Source organism: Lagopus muta, chromosome 5 (genome assembly GCF_023343835.1).
Source record: "Lagopus muta isolate bLagMut1 chromosome 5, bLagMut1 primary, whole genome shotgun sequence".
Classification (NCBI taxonomy): Eukaryota; Metazoa; Chordata; class Aves; order Galliformes; family Phasianidae; genus Lagopus; species Lagopus muta.
This window is the reverse complement of record NC_064437.1, coordinates 65,103,196-65,122,013: the sequence shown is the minus strand read 5'-3', so window position 1 is coordinate 65,122,013 and position 18,818 is coordinate 65,103,196. Positions and strand designations below refer to the sequence as shown.

At 49.4% G+C, this 18,818-nt stretch overlaps 2 protein-coding genes across 2 annotated transcripts in view; one reads left to right on the top strand and one right to left on the bottom strand.

Annotated features, from left to right (window-relative positions):
* Positions 1 to 18,818, bottom strand: part of LOC125692881 (uncharacterized) — a 209,582-nt gene that overhangs the window by 37,920 nt on the left and 152,844 nt on the right. The gene's annotated exons all lie outside the window — the stretch shown is intronic.
* TCERG1L (transcription elongation regulator 1 like) overlaps positions 10,054 to 18,818 on the top strand; it is a 63,324-nt gene continuing 54,559 nt past the window's right edge. Inside the window, exons 1-3 of the mRNA XM_048944005.1 lie at positions 10,054 to 10,447; positions 11,344 to 11,490; positions 12,022 to 12,202. Coding sequence (XP_048799962.1) covers positions 10,244 to 10,447; positions 11,344 to 11,490; positions 12,022 to 12,202 — 532 coding nt within the window. The 5' untranslated portion in view covers positions 10,054 to 10,243. The remainder of the gene's footprint in view (positions 10,448 to 11,343; positions 11,491 to 12,021; positions 12,203 to 18,818) is intronic.

Below are 18,818 nucleotides of genomic sequence, written 5' to 3'. Positions count from 1 at the left end.
AGAATGGCTGAAGCAGGAGCTGCCCTTAAAAACCATCTGGCTTTTTCTTTTGTGACTATCATTAGTTTGCTTGTGCAATTGGAGACAAGATTCTGCATGTGATTTTTATCTTGAAGATAAGCACTTAAAAAAATTATAATAAATAACACTAAATTAAGAGCCTGTAATAACTCAGAATGTCAACTCCTATATGTTTTTCTTTTTTTCCTGTGGCACTGAGATTACACGAATGTTTTCCTCCAGTGAGGAATCTGACAGATTTGGGTACTTTGTTTTGTTGATGAAGACAAATCCCTCAGGTGCTCAGCTGCGTTAACGTAATGTCTGAGTATTTGTTCAGGAACACGGTGATAAATTGCTGCTGTCTGACACGTGTGGGCAGCTGATCAGTACAGAGTTTGAGGGTAAGGTAGAAGTTATTTACTCACAGGACGTGTAGGTTGATGCCACGTGTTGCTGCCATGATATTTGCTCAAGCTTCTCATGCCGTGTCTGGTTGAGCTTTTCCAGCCTACCCTTCCTTTTCCCTCCTCTGTGCACAAATCTCTCTGTGGCATCTGATGTTCAGGTGAAGCATTTGGTAGCAGCCCATTTCTACCCAGCCTTGGTTTCATCACATAAGAAATGTGAATTTGCAGGAGGCTTTACAGCTTGATTTTGTTTTAACTGACCTTCGCGGTTCCCCTTCCGTTTGCCACTCACTTTTCTTCTTCATCTCGCTCTTCTCGCCTTTTTTAACTTCTCTTTGTCCCTTCACTCTCACTCCTCCTCATTTGTGTATCTCATCTTTCCTCTTGGTAATCCCTTATCATTCTGTTCCTTTTTCCCATAGCACCTCTCCATTTCCCTTCAGTGCGTTGTTCTTGCCCTGGTTCCTGGCCTCATGTTTTCAGAGCAGGAAGGTGCAGGGCTGGAGGAGGTGGCTCAGGCTCTGCTTTCACTGGCCACGCACCAGACAGGTGGTGATCTCATCTCACTCATTCTGTACTGCGATTAAAAGGCTGCCCAAGAGGCTGTGATGCCCCGTCCATCCCTGGAGGTGTTCAAGGCCAGGTTGGATGGGGCCCTGGGCAGCCTGGGCTGCTGTGAAATGGGGAGGTTGGTGGCCCTGCATGTGGCAGGGGGTTGGAGCTTCGTGATCCTTGAGGTCCTTTAAAACCCAAGCCATTCTATTCTATAAATGTAGGGAAAAAGTGATTCAGAAAGTATTAACTCAACAGATAATGTCTGTAAATACAGCTTGGCCATCTATGGAAGAAATATGATCTATTTCGTTTCATGTTTCAGACTTCTTCAATTTCAACTAATGCAGAAGTAATGAATCATTGACCCTAGAAAAATATCACTGATTTGATTAATTAGCACTTGAAAGAAATCCTCAGATAGGAAACTTTCAAAGGTTGGAGATAATGCTGGTATTTTATTTGTCCTTTCACTAACTGGATTCCTAAGAAAAAAATCCAACACAGTTTTTATGGGGATTGTGTTCTGGTTTGCACAATGTAGCTTCAGATTAGGCTGTTTTAATCAGAAATGTTGTGATACATAGATCACAAGGGAAATTCGAAGGGAAGAATTGTAAAATCATAGAATGGCTTGGATTGAAAAGGAGCACAGTGCTCATCCAGTTCCAACCCCCTGCTGTGTGCAGGTCACCAACCAGCAGCCCAGGCTGCCCAGAGCCACATCCAGCCTGGCCTTGAATGCCTGCAGGGATGGGGCATCCACAGCCTCCTTGGGCAACCTGTGCCAGTGCCTCACCACCCTCTGGCTGAAAAACTTCCTCCTCATATCCGACCTCAACCTCCCCTGTCTCAGTTTAAAACCATTCCCCTTGTCCCATCACCATCCATCCTCGTGAGCAGTCATTCCCCATCCTGTTTTTACGCTCCCTTCATGTACTGGAAGATGCTGAAGAGCACCTGTGGCAGCACTTGGCAGCAATTCATTCCTCACCTGGGAAATAGAGGGCACCCAGGTGATTTCCCAGCTGTTCTGTGTGCTGAGAAGCCCCAGATGAAGAAGCCCACATGTGCAGTAGCACCAATGCTGTTGCTCCCAACACCAGGAGCACTGTTAAAATCTCAGTGCCCTCCACGTGTGCAGCAGCCCCGTGCTGTATCACTCTGTGTTGCACTCCCATCCGACTGCTGGAGCGTGGCTGCCTGCTGACAAAGCCCAATGCGAGGGATCGGGAGGTTAATCAGGCACAGTGGTTTGCTGTAGGAAACTGCCAATTGCTTTAAAATTAATGGCTTAGAAGAGTTTCTACTAGATTTAAATTGGAAAAGAAAAAAATACCCTGAGAAATGCCAGGTTTCCTCCATGGAGCAGTCATAGTGTAGCTTGCTGTTAACAAACAGACAGGGAAAAGTCTTTTTTTTTTGTCTGCAATTATTGGTATTCAACAAATAATAACATAATCAGAGCAATCATCTTCAAGTGCTGTCAGATTACTTCTGGAATGTGGAAGTGTGTGATGCTGTGGAGGGTTTTGCTACAGAGAGGGAGCAAGTGGGGGTTTCTCTGCACAGCAATCCAGTGCAGGCTCATAGGGTGCAGTGTGAGCTGGGCTGAGCTCTGTGCATCAGCACTGGGAAAGTGGCACAGGACGTGTGAGACACTTTGTGTTTGCATGCAGGGGAGTCACAGGTTAAGGGATGCTCTTAATTATTTTTATTTTAATTGGTTGGAGAAAGAGAGCTGCTTTGTTTTGCTGGAGAAAACCTTTACCTGCTGCGTGTTGTCAGTCAGCTGAGATGTTTGCCTTTCCTATGGAGTTCAGCCCGTAACTCCTGAGGGGTTTTAATAGGAGAGCTTTCAATGGGAGGCTGCAAACCTAAAGGGGGTAAATGATTCCCCAGGAACGGCATGGAACCCTCACCATCTGCTAACTGCCGTTACCAAACCTGGCAGTGCTACTTGGAAATGGCTGCATTTGTGCCCTGCTCAGACCCCCGCCCGGTCTCTTAAGAGGTCTGCACTGTGCTGCTGTTTGTGCTTGAGCTCTGAGGATCCCAGCAAGGACTCTAAAATAAAACAGGATCAAAGCCAGACAGCTCAGGGCCCTCCTCCACCCCCGCCACTGCTCTCAGAGTCACGACAAGAGACGCACAGAACTCAATTACTAAGCAGAAATCCAGCGCAGGACATAATTGCCATCCAGCAGCAGGGCCCTCCTGCATTGATTACTTTTTCCCTTTAGGAGTTTACCTGTCAGTTGAGTTTTGCTTTCATTAAAGTACTTTTTTTTCTTTCAATTTTCCTCTGTTCAAAAATATCCTGTAAAGCAACTTAGGGGTTTTCTCCTCCCCTCTCTCAAGGACAGCGCTGCCAGCTGCTGCCTGCACTACCGACGAGTTAAACTGAGTGCAGGAATTTTCTAATAAGAAAGGATTTCAATCGCTATTATTCTGCCTTAAAACCCAGCCTGGAACAGACTGTGCTCCCACCTCCTGCTGTCCTCTCGAAAGGAAAAGGCAGAGAGCTACAGCATGAATGCTTAACTCCCTCCCTGCCAGCTGTGATGTCTGGGAGCTCAGGAGCAGGGTCTGAGCAGGGTTTGGCTGCTCTTATGCTTCCCCAGGGCTCATACATCCCCAGAGGAATGCAGTAGGAGCAGCTCAGCCCTCTCCCAGCACACAGCTGCTGGCGACTTGGGGCACCTTGGGGCTGAGGCTGTTGAACAACTTCTACAGCTTTCAGAGGATCTCCTTCCAAGCAGCAAACTTCTTTCTGAATGAGGCAATGACTTTCTGTAGTGTTTTCTGCCTGCATTTAAAAGGTTGGATGTTGCAGCTCAGTCAGTGTCATTCATAACCTGTGTGAAGGGGGTGATTAGTAATTCTCTCTTTCTTGAAAATTTAAGAGACTGCTGTAAGTCCTAACGAGGAGCCCTTCTGCACGCAGTGCCAGCCTGACCAGCTGCTTAGCTTCACTGCCAGCCCTTCATTAGGCCTCACTGCCCTCTCTAATTCCTGTATAGGAGGTTGTGGTGGGGTGGGGGTCAGTCTCTGCCTCGGGTAACAGTGGTAGGATGAGAGGTGATGGCTTCATGTTGCACCAGGGGAGGTCAGGTTGGGTACCAGGAGAGGTTTCTTCTCCAGAGAGCAGCCAGGCGCTGGCACAGCTGCCCAGGGGTGGGCAGTCCCCATCCATGGAGGTGTTCAGAGCTGCAGGGATGTGGCATCCATAGCAGTGAGGAAAAAGACAACTTTTCATCCATCCAGGAGCACATGTAAGCAAGCTGGTGCATGTGGCAGGCTGCTCTGCTGTGCCCTGGTATTTCCTGCCTGCTCTGCACTGCTGTGGCTGTGCAGATGTGAGTGTTGGTCCCCACCTCCTGGTCATAAGCAAGCTGCTTTGCCAAGGAAGATTGAATCTTCCCACTTGAAAACCTGCTGTTAGCCTGCCTACGAGAGAGTCCATCCAACTGCCCATCAGGATTCTCTTCAGAGCAGTGGGTAGGATGGGAGATGCCACCATCTGTTTTTTGTTGCTTTGGAATCTGCTGCTGCTGCTTGGCTAGCAAGATGTTTTGAGCTAATCATGAACATATTTTGCAGAAATCCATGAAGCAGTTAATTTCCAAGCACGTTATCATGACAGACGTCATTGATCTGACTTCACTGGAAACATGGGATGCTCAGTGCATTTTCCTGGCTACCTCAGTGTCGTACGTGAGGTACCCAGTGCAAGTACATGGCATGTGGTGATGAGTAACATATATCAGAGGCTTCCTCTCATTGAGGATGAGTTGTAGCTCTTCTCACCTGACCTGTCTGCTCGTGGAGGAGTGCTGGACTGGTGTTGCTACCAGTCAAAGTAGCATGGAAACTTTCTGGGGTCTATTAAAGGAGGAAGGCAGATTGTTCTCAAAAGTGCTCTGGGATAAAGTACGGTCTGCAGTAGATGCCTTCATGTATCTGAGGTATTTTTTTGCTTTTGTTGCTGTGGGTTGGAGCTGGGAATGGAAATGGAGTGTGGTGATCTTTCATTTGTTTTCCTTTTGCAAGTAATCAGTCTGAAATACTGATATCAATAACAACATCTTTGCATAAAAATAACTAAAGAATATTGTGTAAGGAGCAGCAAAACAAATCAATTGAAGTATAATAGAAAGAAAATTCCTATTTTACAACTTGCCAATTAATCATCTTTGTGCAGTTGTGCTCTGACAGCTGCTCCAAGTGCCATCGCTTCAGCTGGTACCCAGCGAGACTAAGATCAGTGTGATCTCCTCAGGGGGCACTTAAAAACCAGCAACATGGACACACAGTGAAAGGGGAAACAAAGGCTAACGAGGAACCACACAAGGCGTGCATGGAAGAGCAGCCCTGAGATCAGCAGTGACATTGCTGGAAACTGTTGACACCGGCAGGAGCTGACTGATGGCTGCTGTGCCCCTTCCAGCAGCTTTGTGGTGCAGGAGTTCCCCACCACCCCAGCCCTGAGATTGTTTTTGATGTGCTTCCTCATGGTTTGACATTTTAGTTCTCCCCATCTGCCCCCTGTTGCTGCTCAGCAGTGCCAGCCCAATGGCCAGCTGCTGGTCTGCTGCTGTGCACCTCCACTCAGTCTCCTGCAGAATCATAGAACCATAGAATGGCCTGGGTTGCAAAGGAGCACAATGCTCATCCAGTCCCAACCCCCTGCTGTGTGCAGGTCACCAACCAGCAGCCCAGGCTGCCCAGAGCCACATCCAGCCTGGCCTTGAATGCCTGCAGGGATGGGGCATCCACAGCCTCCTTGGGCAGCCTGTGCCAGTGCCTCACCACCCTCCGGGGGAAAAACTTCCTCCTCATATCCAACCTAAGCCTCCCTGTCTCAGTTTAAAACCATTCCCCTTATCCTATCACTATCCACCCTTGTAAGCAGGAGGGCTGGGAGAGGCAGGTCTGGGTGGATCTGGGATCTCAGGGTGACTCCCATCATGGCCCCAAGGCACAAGGAATGGCTTTGCTGCAGTGACTTTTATTGCACCAAAGGTCCTTTTTTTTTTCCATGTGACTCCAATTTCTGAGATTTTTCTTAATGGGTTTGAAACAGGGCTTGATGCACTGGAGATGGAAATCCATGGGATTCGGCAAAAAATGAGTAGGAGGTTATTTCACATTACAGGAATAGAAACAAAAGGTCACTTCAGGATTTTCCATTTGATGTGTCTGCCTTGAGGAACATGTTCAGCAGAGAACAGAGCTGTGCCCTGAGGAGCCATGGCAGCTGTTCTACCACTCACCACTCTCATGTACTGTGTACTTTCCCCTACCTCCCCGTGGGCATCAGCAGCTAAATCATGAAAACATGACTGCTTCAGGCATCGACCCTGCACAAAGGAGGCGATTGGAACTAGATGATCATTGTGGTCCTTTTCAGCCCAGGCCTTTCTATGATTCATTCTATGATCTGGGGTTAATCCCTCCCCATACAGAGGGACTACAGTTTGGTAGTCATCATTTCCAAAAGGGATTGGTCAGAGCTTTAGGTGAGCTGCATCCAGGGATAAAAATAACATCTGTGGTTCTGCTACATAGAGTGAAAGGTGTAGGAACAATCAATCCTCATGCTACAGGTTGAAAGCTGATGGCTGCCCAAGGAGGCTGTGGATGCCCCATCCCTGCAGGCATTCAAGGCCAGGCTGGATGTGGCTCTGGGCAGCCTGGGCTGCTGGTTGGTGACCCTACACACAGCAGGGGGATGGAACTGAATGAGCACTGTGCTCCTTTGCAACCCAGGCCGTTCTATGATTCTATGGTTAGTTGGAGTCAGAGCTCATTTCCCATCATAGCAAGTTATCACACAATTAGGTGCATTGTGGGTTTATTTGATCCATTTCTGATGGGTTTGCTGTTTATCACTGTTGAAACAAATGACTGATGCAGCAGGTAGGGATTAACCCCAGGGAAGGACGATTAATCCTCGTCGTTATAAGAAACCTCAACAGAGTAATCACCAGCTGGGTCATTTGTTTGGCTGGATGCTTTGGCAGCTCTGCTTGGAAGACATAAGAGCTCCTGAGATGGGGCTCCTGATTGCTGTAGAGCTGCGGAGCAGTGAATCAGGTGGTTTAGTACCTGAGAAGAAAAAAATGCTTATGTTCGTGCTTGCTTTTCAGACAGCTCCAGGTAGCAGAGATGGCAGCTGAGATTCCTTCTGCTCTCTCCAACCCCTCTGCACGGCGTGAAGCGAGCAGCTTAACTTGGGAGGCAGGCGCTGGCAAAGGTAGCAGGGAGCCTCAGACAGCATTTGGGAAGCAGGGAGGAGTTTGTTTGTTAGGCAACTGCGGAAGCACGCGGTTCTGCTGGGACTGGGCAGTGCGAATCTCTGCAGGCAGGCTCACATCTACGTGCCTGCGCAGCTCTGTGCTGGGAGCTGCACGGAACACCTGCAGGCAGAGCTCTGCTTCTGTTCATTACAGCCACCGATGTTTGAGCGCCTGATGGCCGCTGTGCCGGCGAGGAGATTTAGATCCCCTGTCCTGTAGAGGAGCAGGATGCATTACCGTAAGAATGGTCGGTCGTTACCCAGTATCGTCCATTTCCCATCGAGAGAACCCAGCAGAAAGGGCAGTTAATAACATCCTCGGTGGGAAACGTCTGCAGTTTAGATGTTAATGAAGGGAGTCCCTTTTTGGATGTTACAGACCCATTTTTCTGGACTTACAAATGAAGATGATGGACCTCAACCTTTTGTTTTAGGGCTAAATTGACTCTGGGGCTATCCGAAGTACACTTGAGGGTATTCAGGGAGTAATGTGTGCACCAGGTGTGGGTGATTGACTGCCCGGAGCGCTCCCACAGCCCCCCAGAGCGCTTCTAAACTGAAATTACGAGTCAAAAAAAAAGTTACGCTCCAGACGCTTCTTTCCCTGATGGCTTTTTTTCCTTCTGATTCTCCCATTTGTCACACAGCGTTAAGTAAGCCACGGTTGCTGTGCCGGAGCTCTGCGGTGCTTCACCGCCCCAACGCTGCTTCTGGGCGCTTCGCTGCATCCCTCGCTGCTTAAACCCAACTCAGCATCACTGCCGCTCGCTGGTCTGGCCAGGAAAAGCAGAGCACAGCACGGCTACATCCACAGCCTAACGGGGGAGGCTGAGCTCCTGGTGCGGGGTCCCGACACAGCACTGCCGTTTGTGCAGATGGGGAGATGCTCAAAGGCTTCCCGAGCTCCAGGCAGCACCAGAGCAACGCTTTAATCATTTTTTAACCTGTAAGATAAGGAAGTCGAAGAGAAAAAGCAGCTGTTAGTGTGAGTGTGCATTCAGCCAGGTGATGGAACGTCTCTCATCAGGAGCTCTCCAGCTTTGACTGACATGAGTGTGCTCGGGCTTCCTGAAATCACATTACCTGTACAACCTTTCCCAACTCTTGTTAGTGAAGTCCTTAGGAAGACTGCTTCCCTCCCATTACCAGTAAGTAAATTTGCTCAATTTTCCACGTGAAAAAGGGCACCTGTGTGTGCATTGGAAAGAACACGAGCAGCAGCTGCACCCAGCTGGCTCTGCCCAGGCACAGAATCATAGAATGGCCAGGGTTGGAAGGGACCTCAAGGATCACAAAGCTCCAACCCCCTGCCACATGCAGGGCCACCAACCTCCACGTTTCACAGCTGCCCAGGCTGCCCAGGGCCCCATCCAATCTGGCCTTGAACACCTCCAGGGATGGACGGGGCATCACAGCCTCTCTGGGCAGCTGCTCCAGCACCTCACCACTCTCATAGCAAAGATCTTTACTATGAGAAGAACATGCAGTGGGTGCTCCTGCTTGATTGGGAAGCCTGCTGCAGCCTGTTGGATAGGGCTGTACCCACACATGGAGGAAGCTGCTCTGAATGCAAAGAGGGCAATGGGTACAAAGAGCCACTCAGAGCCTGCAAATTCTCCTCCAGATTTCCAATCCTTGGCAGCTATGACAAATATGGCACAGTTTGCTGTTATGTTGGGTATTTTGTAGATGAACTGCTCCATTTAAGACAGATTCTACTCTAAGATTATTGTGTTTCATAGGAAACAACTGTTTTTTCTGTCATTACATTTCTGTTTTTCTGTTCAGTTTCAATTACCACGACAAGATTTTTGTCTTTTTAAAAAATAAAATAAAATAACCCAGCACTAAAACATTTGGAAATGCATTTCTCTTATCTGATTTCTGTCACTTTATACTCAAATCAGCACTTCCCAGATTTCTCTGAGGGGGACTGTGAGCAATGCGTTTTCCCAAACATTGTGTTTAACCACACATCCCAATAATTTGGCTTCAGAACTTAGGAACTAACTTTACTGAGGTCATTCACAGCCATGAGAGACACGATCCCCCAGTGCACTGAATCAGATTAGAGGCAGGGGGGTTGAAGTGGATGATCTTTAAGATCCCTTCTGACCCAAGCCATTCTATCATCCTATGAAAAATCGGTTTTTAAGGCCTTTAACTTTCTTCCATATTGTTTGAAGAAGCCTCCAATTTGCCTATGGACGTCTGCATAATGCTGGCATTGTCCCATTGTGGCCAGCTGGATGGAGCCTTGCTCATCATGGGCACGGCTGCCCCAGGTGTGGGCTGCAGCTTTTGCAGGGGGGTCCCAAGGGAGGCACTGCCACAGGCTTTCCTAAAGTCTGCCTAGTTTGTGTTCTTCCACATTGGGGCAGAAGTGGAGAGCATAGCAGATGTGATGTGATGTGGTGGGATCACCCCGACCCTCTGGACAGTGCCACAGAGGTCAGCCTGCAGCACGCCTGGCCTTCCCAAATGTCTTTTGCCACCAGCAGTGACATTAAAGGGTTGTGTTCCTGCAGGCTGCAGGTGGGGGTTTTGTTGCTAATGAAGGCAGGAGAGCGTTATTCCTCCGCAGCCCACAGCAGGAGCCCTGCCGGTGGGGAGGCAGCGGTGGCCGCGTAGCAATAGAGACCCACAGCGAGCACACCTTCGTGTAACATCGCCTTTAAAGCCAAAACCTGCGATGCGTTTTGCACGGTCGCGTGTCAAAGAGCCCTTCCGCAGACTCGCGCAGCGGAAATCTCGCTTCAGGCTCGGTGCGAGGACTGCCCTCCCCACCTCGAAGCTGCCCCAAACCGCCACATCGCGGCTCCCCCCGCACGGCCTCGAAGCTCCGCGTCGCGGTTCCGCCCCGCTCCTCCCTGCTCGGGCGGTGCCTCTCGGCGGGGCGGTGCCTGAGCCGCCGTCGGCTGCCGGCGCGGAGCGGAGTTTCACTGGGCGGCGGGCACGGCGCAGCCCCGTGCCATGTAGGATGCTGCCGGCTCCCGCAGCCAAGCGGCCGCCGCCCCTGCTGTGGCCCGCCGAGCCCCCCTGGGCGTGGGCCGTGCCGGGGCTCCTGAGGGTCGGCGCGGCGCCCCCGCCGCTGCTGCTCTCGGCTCCGGCCGTGGGCTGGCCCGTTCCCTGCGAGCCGCTGCTGCCGCTGCTCGCCGAGCATCCCCCGCCGCTCCACGGGCAGGTAACGGCTCCGTGCCGATCCTCGCCGGGCGCTGGGGCCGCTCGGGGCTGCGCGGTGCCTCCGACAGATGCCCGTGTGGGTGCCGTGCCGTGCCGGGCAGCGGCCGCTAGAGGTTCTTCGAGCCCCGGGCACGGGGATTTTCCAGCGGGTGGGAAACCCGCAATGCTCTTATTTTGTTTGTTTGGGTTTGTGGCTGTGGTGCTTTTTTTTTTTTTCGCCTTTCGGGCTCTGTGGGTTTCTGCTGTCGGGCCGTAGGCGCCGTTCGCGTGCGGTGCGTTCCGTAAGAGATGAGCGAGGAGGACGCGCAGCAATACGAGCGCAGCTCCCCGCACCCAGGGGCTCGTTCCGCTCCCGAGTTCCCCGCCGTGCCGCCGAGCCCAGCCCTGCCCGACGGGGTTTCGATTATTTCTCGCTGCCGCACTGGGAATAATCGGGACTGCGCTTCTGATCGCGCTTTGGCTGCAATAGTTGCCCTGCTACAGCAGGCGGAGCGACAGCAGTGCCGGTAGCTGCACCGCTCCCTTCGTAACGTTGGAACGAAAGTGCGAAGCAAAGCGGCAGTCGGTGTGCGGCGGGGTCCCGGCAGCGGCAGGCGGGGGCTGAGCTCCGTGTGAGCCCCTCCGCAAGAAATACGCTGCCTGCTTTTCCTTTGGTCCTTCTCTCCTGGGGGTGACCGCTAAAGCCGCCTCCGCTGTTCTGTACGCGGGGCTCCGTCGCAGGCGGGCAGCACCGCATCCTTCCCCGAGCCACCGCCGGGCAGCACGAACGTGCGTTGGACTTGAAATTCAATGCAGTCACCCCGGAGGCGGCTGGGAGATGATGGAAGCATTGACTTGCTCGGGGCAAAACCCTTCTGTTAACTTCCTGCCTTTTTATTTTTATTTTTGCCCCCGCAGTGGATATTTGGAGCTCATTCTCCAGTCGTTGGATTTTCACCATCATCTGGTGTGGAATTTGTGCCTGTTTTCCCCCCCGTGTACACATCTGCTGTTCCACCTCACACTGGGAAGAACTGGATAGATAAAAGGCTGCCGAGCTGCAAAGTAAGTCTGGTCATGTTTAATGCTGATGCTCATAAACTGTAGTAGCTGAGAAATATTTCTGGTTTTGTAAACCGTGGCTGCATGCAGGAGGGCAGTAGTTTGTCCAGTGAAACAGCATGGCAAAGAAATATTGTGGGGCTGATGTGTGCAGAAGGCTGCTCCAGTTGTGTTGTATCTTTGGTTCCGTGAAGTTTTGCAAAGGATAAAATGCCAGAGGAGGTTGCAGTCTGTGAGCTGCTGATGGAGTTGTGCTGCTGAAGCTGTGGTGGAGGCACTGTTGGCTCCAGCACTCGTTTTCTTTTGGTGATGCTGCTTTAGCTGACTTGTGTTCAGGGCTGTCTGGGTTTGGAGCGACCAGCTGAGTGCTGTCCTCACTTACAGAACAGCAGTCAGTCTGTTCTGGTGCTTGTCCCCATGTTGAGATCCTACCCATGCAGTAAATAACGAGCTAAAGACGAAAACCAAAGCTCAGAGATGGAAGGGAGAATAAAGTCTCTCCAGCCTTAATGTTCTTTTGCTTGTGTTGGACAGATATACCTAAATAATGCATTTGCTCTGGATTCGGCGTGGATGCATCCTGAGGAACCGCGTCTCTTCCAGGGCAACGAGAAGCCTCTGCTAATGACAAATCAAGTGGCAATGGCCATTGCCAGGCCAGCTCCTGCCTCCAGGCCTCTTCCCACAGTGGTGCTGGCACCTCCGCTGATGCCAGGTTAGTGAATAATTGAGTATTTACTGCCATTCATGCAGCTCAGGAGAGGAATGAGCCATTTCCTGAAGTAAGGGTTTCATTCCGTTCATCTGAAACTCTCCTGACTGATCTGGGACCTTGATGGCAGAGAGCTCTTCATCCCCTAAATTACTTCTAAAGTACTACAAGAATGTATTAATCGAAGGAGATTGCAACAGAAAATTCTGTAACTGGCTGTCTGCTTCCAGAATGATGGGAAGCCCCAAGGTTCTGGGTTTGTTTTCAACCAACCAACGAAAAAAGACCAATGCAGTTCATGCAGGATTCTCCTATTTGCTGTGAATTTTTGGAGTGAGATGTGGTTTCCATAAACAGCTATCAGCAGAGGACAGTAACTGACTGGTCATCTCATTAGAACTCAGTTGTGCACAGTGGTATTTATGAAATGAATGACATTAATCTGCAGAACACAGCAGCTAATAGAAAAGCTAGGATTTATACTTGGAATTCTGTTGCTCTAGAGCCCAATCTCTGCTTCTGTGTCACAGTGTTAATCTGAGACAGCAGCTGTCTCACAGAGGAGGTTGGGGAGTAAAAGGCTGTTGGTACTTAAAGCACTGACTTAGATTCTGAAATTCAGAATTGGGGTATTCTTAATGGCTTGCTGTCTCTGCTCCTGTGTTCCTTAGATGTCAGGTAATGTTCCTCTGTGGGTTCCTGTGGGCACTGCTGTATTTGGAAGCTGGGCAGCATGCAGGCAGTTCTGTGTTTTTGCAGTAAGACAGAGAGGGTGCTGGAAGAGATGAGTGTTTGGGTTGCTTTGCCAGATTGATTAATGAGCAATGAATATTGCTGAGAATGGAAGCACGTTGAACAGCGCAGATCAGCTCTGTGCTGGGATGCTTCTAGCAGTCCTTTATGGAAAGCTGTGCTCTGCTTTTGCCAGCATGGAGCGATGCTCTGCTGTAGTGCAGTGTCTCTGTGTTGGGAATGACAGTGGTCATAAATAAGAGTGCCACAGCTTGAAAATCTGTTCTGTTGTCGCACAGGGAATATTTGAGTTGCGTTGCATCGTTCAAAGTGTGTTCTTAATAACAAATGCAATGGTGAAGGAGGAGTTCTGCAGAGCTGCATGCATGGCAGGAGTGTTGGTAGCATGGTAGTTGCTGAGCTGGCTTGGGTTTACATGATGGTTTGTGTGCATCGTTCTGCTGAGCACGGGGAGAGCTCTGTCCTGAGCTGTCAGCTGATGGTGCAGTGATTGTGGAGAGTTTAAAGTACTTACATGACATGTCAAACATACAGAGCGAGTCTACCTGGTGGTGGATTAGAAGAGCTGGCCAGGCAAGGCAGCAGGTCGCACATGGGTGATCCTGAGGGAGCTACGTTGTCTGTGGAGGGTTTGCTTCCAGTGAACAATATGTGTGCAGTCAGGGCTGTTGTGTCAAGAGAGCTTGAGATGGATCAAACTGGTGCTGATCCATTTTCTTCCTTTGGAATGTCTTGCTGAGCAGGGTTTCTGGTAGACTAAGACTGAATGGTGACTTTCCCTGCTCTGAAGCCTGTCTGCTTCTGCCTACCTTTCAGACAGCACTTGGCATGCAGCGCTGCTGCACTGTTTGTCTTATCATAGAATCACACTGGGTTGCAAAGGAGCACAGTGCTCATCCAGTTCCAACCCCCTGCTGTGTGCAGGTCACCAACCAGCAGCCCAGGCTGCCCAGAGCCACATCCAGCCTGGCCTTGAATGCCTGCAGGGATGGGGCATCCACAGCCTCCTTGGGCAACCTGTTAACACATCTTAGGCTCTGCCTTCTCTCTCCTTTCATCTCTTGACTGTTTTCCCACCACCTTCTGTGCTGATGGCTGTGTGCAGCCCAGCATGGCATGGGCTCCTGCTCCTCCTCCAGCAGCGTGCTCAGCATTTATTGCCCTGCTCCTCAGGAGCATGAGGACCCCTGGTTAACTTGCATCGATGCAATCAATGCATCCGGCTGATGCTATTCAAGTAATATCCTAAGCAGTTTGTGAGCTCCAGGGCTCATGAAATCAAACCTGTACATTTATGACACTGTTGCAAGAATGGGAAATTATAGTATCCATGCACTGCAGCCTGGAGGAGAAGCTGCTTCCAAACACACTTAAAGTTCCTAGGAAGCATTATAGTAGTACTTGAAGTATTTAGTGTATAATTTTTATGGTTAATATGAAAAGTGATTAAAAATACAGAGAGCAAATTGCTCAGGTAAGTGGCTTAAACTGAGAAGTTAATAAGCTTTTAGCAGGCTGTGTGGCTGTGTTCATTCTGAAAGCCCATCTCACAGGCAGGTTTGCCTTCTGCAGTTATCGGTAATGATATAATTGTTTCCTCAATTTATCAGCAGTGTTACAAAGATAAAGGAATGTGAAGCACTGACATTTGGTGAATGATAATGCACATAATTTTGCAGCTGTGAGTGCAGGTACCAACTACTAGGAGCTGTGTTTTCCATAAGGAAAGGATTCTGCTGTTATTCTCCAGTATATTACAGAGCATGAATTTATGTACTTGGAACTTTGGGTATTCAAAGTGAATAATGGCATTTTGTTTTCCCACCTAGAAATGGCGGGAGTTGTTTTATGTCTATTGGAAGAAGGCAGTGCTTGAGTATTTGTGCAGAGGAAGCATCAAGGTTTCTGTCTGCCGCATTGTGCGGTGCCACATGGTTGGAGCTGTGGCTCATTTGGACCCAAGTCAGACGTGCTCACGTTAGCTGTGTTGTCTGGCACTGCCCTGCTGGGGGAGCTGCTGGAAGCCTTCCTGAAAGCACTGCAGCTTGGTGCTCCTGAGTGGTTCGTGTTTTTGGAACTGCTTTGCACCGAGCAGCTCAGGCTTCAACACCGAGCTTCCCATGGGGAGAAGCAGCTGCTGGCACAGCTCTGGGTTATGCAAAGCACACACTGCCTGCCTTGTGGCATTCTGTTTTGCATCCCAGTGGGGTTGGTGGCCTGCAGAAAGGAGCCTTGGTTGTACCAAGGGGAAAAAAGCTGTAGCCCTCCGATGGGCCGTTGTATCCCCCTGGTACTCTAACTTGGATACCAAGGAATGGGGAAGCTGGCAGGAGCTGGAGCTGAGGCTGGAGGTGAAGGTGTTGGTGGCAGAACGATAACAGTGGAGGAAGTGAAGACCCAAAATTGTGGATGTTAGAATGAAGGAGAGTTGGAGAACGGAAGATGTGTGGGGGGCTGCCGAGGTGGTTCCTGCCTCTCCACTCACAAATCCTCTCCAAACAGCTGGGAAGCACTGAGCGCAAGCTCTACTTCTGTGGATACAAGCAGATAGCTTCGGGGCACCTCAGATGGGATGCTTTTGTATTTAATGGCCGTGTGCTACAGTTTCCAGTCTGTAACACAAGAGCAGCCCCGCGGGAACCCGATCAACCCTGCGATGTCACACAGCTCTCTTAGCTCAGGCACTTCAGGGAGGAGCACACAGTGAAATCTTTGGGAATACTTGACTTTAGTTGCAGCCTTCCTGAAGTTTTGGCTTTGTTTGTTAAGCCCGTGCTTTTACTTGCTTTCTGTTTTATCTACCCTTCAGCTCCAGTTAAGACCAGTTAATTTTCACTTTGATAATACAAATGAGGTTGCATTACAATACGCCTATTGAAAAAGCTTGTTGTTTCAACTTACTCTGTAATATTGTCCTGCTTGGTCCTGAGACCATTATAGAGAAACTCATCCCTCTCAGTGATTTGCAGTGCCTGTTTTGGTTGGTTTTTGTATTGTTATTTATTGCACCTGGGCATAGAAATGAGCAGTCAGTGGTTCTTTTACTGGCAGACATGCAATACCAGGTTACAGACATAAGAGGCTGTACACTTTTTTCCCCCTCCCTTTTGGCTTCAGAAGATGGGAAAATCAATATGTTTTTCTTTGTATTAGGATAAATGCACTATTTAAGTCAACCCATTGCCTCGTGTTATTGATTGATAAGTACTGCTTCTATTTGCTCAGCACCTGAAATTCCAAACCACGTGCAGTTCAGATAGCAGAGCCAGCAGGTTCTCCTGGATCTGAATTCTGCAAGTGTAAATGCAGGTGTGATAAATGCATGTGTTGTAGGTCCTCCAAGCGTTTGTGCTTGACAGAAAAAACAACCGAGTTCCTCGCAAGAAGCACCTGAAACTAATGTTAAAATCATGAGTGGCCTCAGGGCCACCACACGGTGGGGCAGTGCTGCCCTGCAGGTGGACTGGTGCACTTACAAAGTGCTGTTCAGTGAGTGCTGGCACGTGAAGAAGTGACAGCAGAGAATTAGCCAAGAAGCAGCCGTGGCTCCATCTTCAGGTCTCAAACCTATTAGTTCCAGAACGTGCTTTGCTGATGAGGGAAGTCGGTGTTCTGTTGGAAGTGGCCAGCTAAGTCTTCTGCAGCGCCCACACTGAGTGATATGGCTGATTAGATGCTCAAACAGCATGCTGATATGAAGCAGTGGGCTCAGTATAGGTAATGCTTCCCATTTCCTTCTCTGCAAATGCATAAGGTTTTCAGCTGGAGCAAAGTCTCTGCTTGGTTTCCCTAAGTTCTTTACAGAGAGAGTGGTGAGGTGCTGGAACAGCTGCCAAGAGAGGCTGTGATGCCCCGTCCATCCATGCAGGTGTTCAAGGCCAGGTTGGATGGGGCCCTGGGCAGCCTGGGCTGCTATGAAATGTGGAGGTTGGTGGCCCTGCACATGGTGGAGGGTTGGAACTTCGTGATCCTTGAGGTCCTTTCCAACCCAAGACATTCTGTGATTCTGTATGATTCCTTCTGCCAGGTTTTCAGCCTTCCTCCACAAGAAAATGTTCCAGTCTTTCTGGTTGGTATACCTCAGCCTTACTAAACCTGGGGATTTTCCATCCTCCCCCTTTTCAGCCTTGTACTTCTCTGTGCACCCAGTGGTTTCCCAGATGATGCACAGAGCTTCCAGGGCTGTGGCTGGAGCAGCCTGCAACCGGCTTGTGGGCAGCCCTGCAATGGCTCATGCGAGTAGCAACTTTCGCCCTGCTCTATTCTTCCCTTGTGCTTTAACACACACCTTGTGTAGCTGGCCAGGGCTAGGAAGGTGCTGAGAAAGCAGTGTTGTAATCTCCAGGAGCCCAGGACTCTGGGAGGAATGAATCTAAGGCAGAAATCAGGCTGTTGTTATCCTGTTCCCTCCTTTTTATGGCTCATCTTCGGGGAGGGGTCATCAGACAGCAGCAGTCACTGTAGCTCATTTCAACTACATTCTTCTCTTGTCCTATCAAGAGACAGTTGTCAGTTTTAATACTGATAACAGCCTAATAAGTTTAATAAAGAACTGTCACATAAAAGACTTTGTTTTGTTCCTCTTAAAGACTCTACAGACGGAAGGGAAAGGGAATAAGGGATAGTAAACAATAAATTCACCCTTCAAATGCTTCGTTCTTCTGGACTGCCTTTCCGTACACCTTTAGAGGTGGTGATGAGTGCTCTGTGCTGGCTGGTGCTGGAGTGCTGTGCTGCCTGCAGCCAGGTTTGGCAGCCCCAGGGCTGTGCTCCAGCACTTGCCTGCTGCCCTGGCCCAGCAGCAGGAGCTGACCGAGGAGCATCCTGTGACATCTGTGCTGTATGGCAAGATTTATTGCAGGCTGGTGCAATAAGTGGCAACACTATGCTGCAGAATGGGTCCCAAGCTGGTGGACTAGACCTGAGAGATCCACTGTCAGTGTTACTGTCTGGTAATAAACCCTCCCTCTGCCTTCAGCTGGTTTAAACAGCATCAGTTGTGATTCAGCAAACAGTTCCAAAGTGTCTTTGTGATCACAAATGATAGACTTCATTTTTTATTTTAAGTAGCAGCTGGGATTGTGCAGTGCCTGGATGTGGCACACTGGGTCGTGGATGGGCTGTGCAGTGGTAATGGTGCCCAGAAACCAGCGGGAATCCTGAGGCCAGGGCTGGCATGAGGGGAAACAAGCTTGAGCCTCAGAATGGCTTGGGTTGGAAGAGATCTTAAAGGTCATCTAGAGATAACGATGCTGGTACAGGTCGATATTTATTTTATGAATAGAAGTTGAAAACAAGCAAGAAAACTGTTGGTATACAGCCCTCTGTAGGTGATGATTAAGGCTTCTGTGTTACTAGCTTCACTGGCTCTCCATTGAAAGTATTTAATCAACCTCAGTTTAATTGGTTTTTATTTTCATACAGCCTTCATAATATGTGTGTGCATTGAGAGCCTTCCAAATATTTACTACCTTAAGCATACACGGGAAGTATTGTAAATCCCTTAGGATGCTCCTCAGCACTTTGACAGCTGAGTTTTGGGATCCTTTTCCTAAACTACCACAGGTCATTTGGGTAGTGTTGAAATGGAACTGCTGGTGAAAGGAAAGCTTTGATATAAGTTGGGCGTTGTGTGGTCGTGTGTTTGGTGTCTGCTTCTATGGGAAGAGGCAGATCAGCACTTGGAAGTGGAACTCCATTTGTGTCAGAAAGGTTTCCTTTAAAGAAAGTTAATTCTTCATCAAGACACCCCAAAAGTTCCTTTAACTTTGTAGAAGGTCTTTGTAAAACCTGTTTGATTTTTTTTCCTTTTCTTTCTTTCATTTGGGTCTTTTGGGAGACAATTGTGGTTTTTTTGGAGGGGGGA